General features: G+C 68.4%; 1 protein-coding gene across 1 annotated transcript in view; it reads right to left on the minus strand.

Moving 5' to 3' along the window:
• SNX11 (sorting nexin 11) overlaps nucleotides 1-1093 on the minus strand; it is a 7054-nt gene that overhangs the window by 2906 nt on the left and 3055 nt on the right. Inside the window, exons 4-5 of the mRNA XM_017740506.1 lie at nucleotides 905-1009; nucleotides 112-176 (exon numbers count right to left, since the gene is read on the minus strand). Of these exons, the coding sequence (XP_017595995.1) occupies nucleotides 112-176; nucleotides 905-1009 (170 nt within the window). The remainder of the gene's footprint in view (nucleotides 1-111; nucleotides 177-904; nucleotides 1010-1093) is intronic.

Here is a 1093-nt window from a genome sequence, read left to right on the forward strand (position 1 = left end):
CGGGGACAGCGATGGGCACAGGGACGGGTCAGCCCTGTGGGCACCTCCCTGCCAGGGACAGCGATGGGCACAGGGACAGGTCACCCCCACTGGCACCGTGCCACCCCCCACCCTGTGGGGACAGCAACGGGCACAGGGCCAGGGTCGCCTCTGCTGGCACCGCATCACCTCCCACCCTGGGCACGGAGAGAGGAGGGACAGGAGGGACAGGAGGGGGACACAAGGGGGACACGAAGGGGGATGAGGAGGACACGAGGGACACGAGGGGGACACGAGGGGGACCCAGTCCTCTGCTGTCACCTCCCACCCTGGGCATGAAGAGAGGAGGGACATGAGGGGGACACAAAGGGGGACGGGAGGAGGATGGGAGAGGGACACGGGGATGAGAGGGACAGGAGGGGGACAGGAGGGGGACAGGAGGGACACAAGGGACAGGAGGGGGGCAGGAGGGGGGCAGGAGGGGGGCAGGAGGGGGGCAGGAGGGGGGCAGGAGGGGGGCAGGAGGGGGGCAGGAGGGGGGCAGGAGGGGGGCAGGAGGGGGGCAGGAGGGGGGCAGGAGGGGGGCAGGAGGGGGACAGGAGGGGGACACAAAGGGGGACACGAGGGGGACACGGGGATGGGAGGGACAGGAGAGGGACGGGAGAGGGACGGGAGAGGGACACAAAGGGGGACACGAGGGGGACACGAGGGACAGGAGAGTGATGGGAGGGACACAAGGGACAGGAGGGGACAAGGGGGACACGAGGGGGCCGGGAGGGACACGAGGGGCACACGAGGAAGGGACAATCACCGGGGACACCCAGCCCTCTGCTGTCACCTCCCGGCCACCCCCGGGTGCTGTCCCCTCGTCCCAACCCTTCCCAAATCCCAAATCCCAAATCCCCAAATCCCCAAATCCCGCTCTCACTTCTCCAGGAACTGCTGCAGCCCCTGCCTCCGCTTCTCGATGAACTCATCCGTGCTGCCCACGAAGAACGCTGCGGATTTCCCCGGCAGCTCCGGCACGGGCCTGAGGGCACGGGGAAAACTCGGGATTGGCACTGCCAGGATCCCAAATCCCAGCTGGGGCTTGGATCCCGGGAAGGAGGGATTC

Source organism: Corvus brachyrhynchos, unplaced genomic scaffold (genome assembly GCF_000691975.1).
Source record: "Corvus brachyrhynchos isolate BGI_N302 unplaced genomic scaffold, ASM69197v1 scaffold47, whole genome shotgun sequence".
NCBI lineage: Eukaryota > Metazoa > Chordata > Aves > Passeriformes > Corvidae > Corvus > Corvus brachyrhynchos.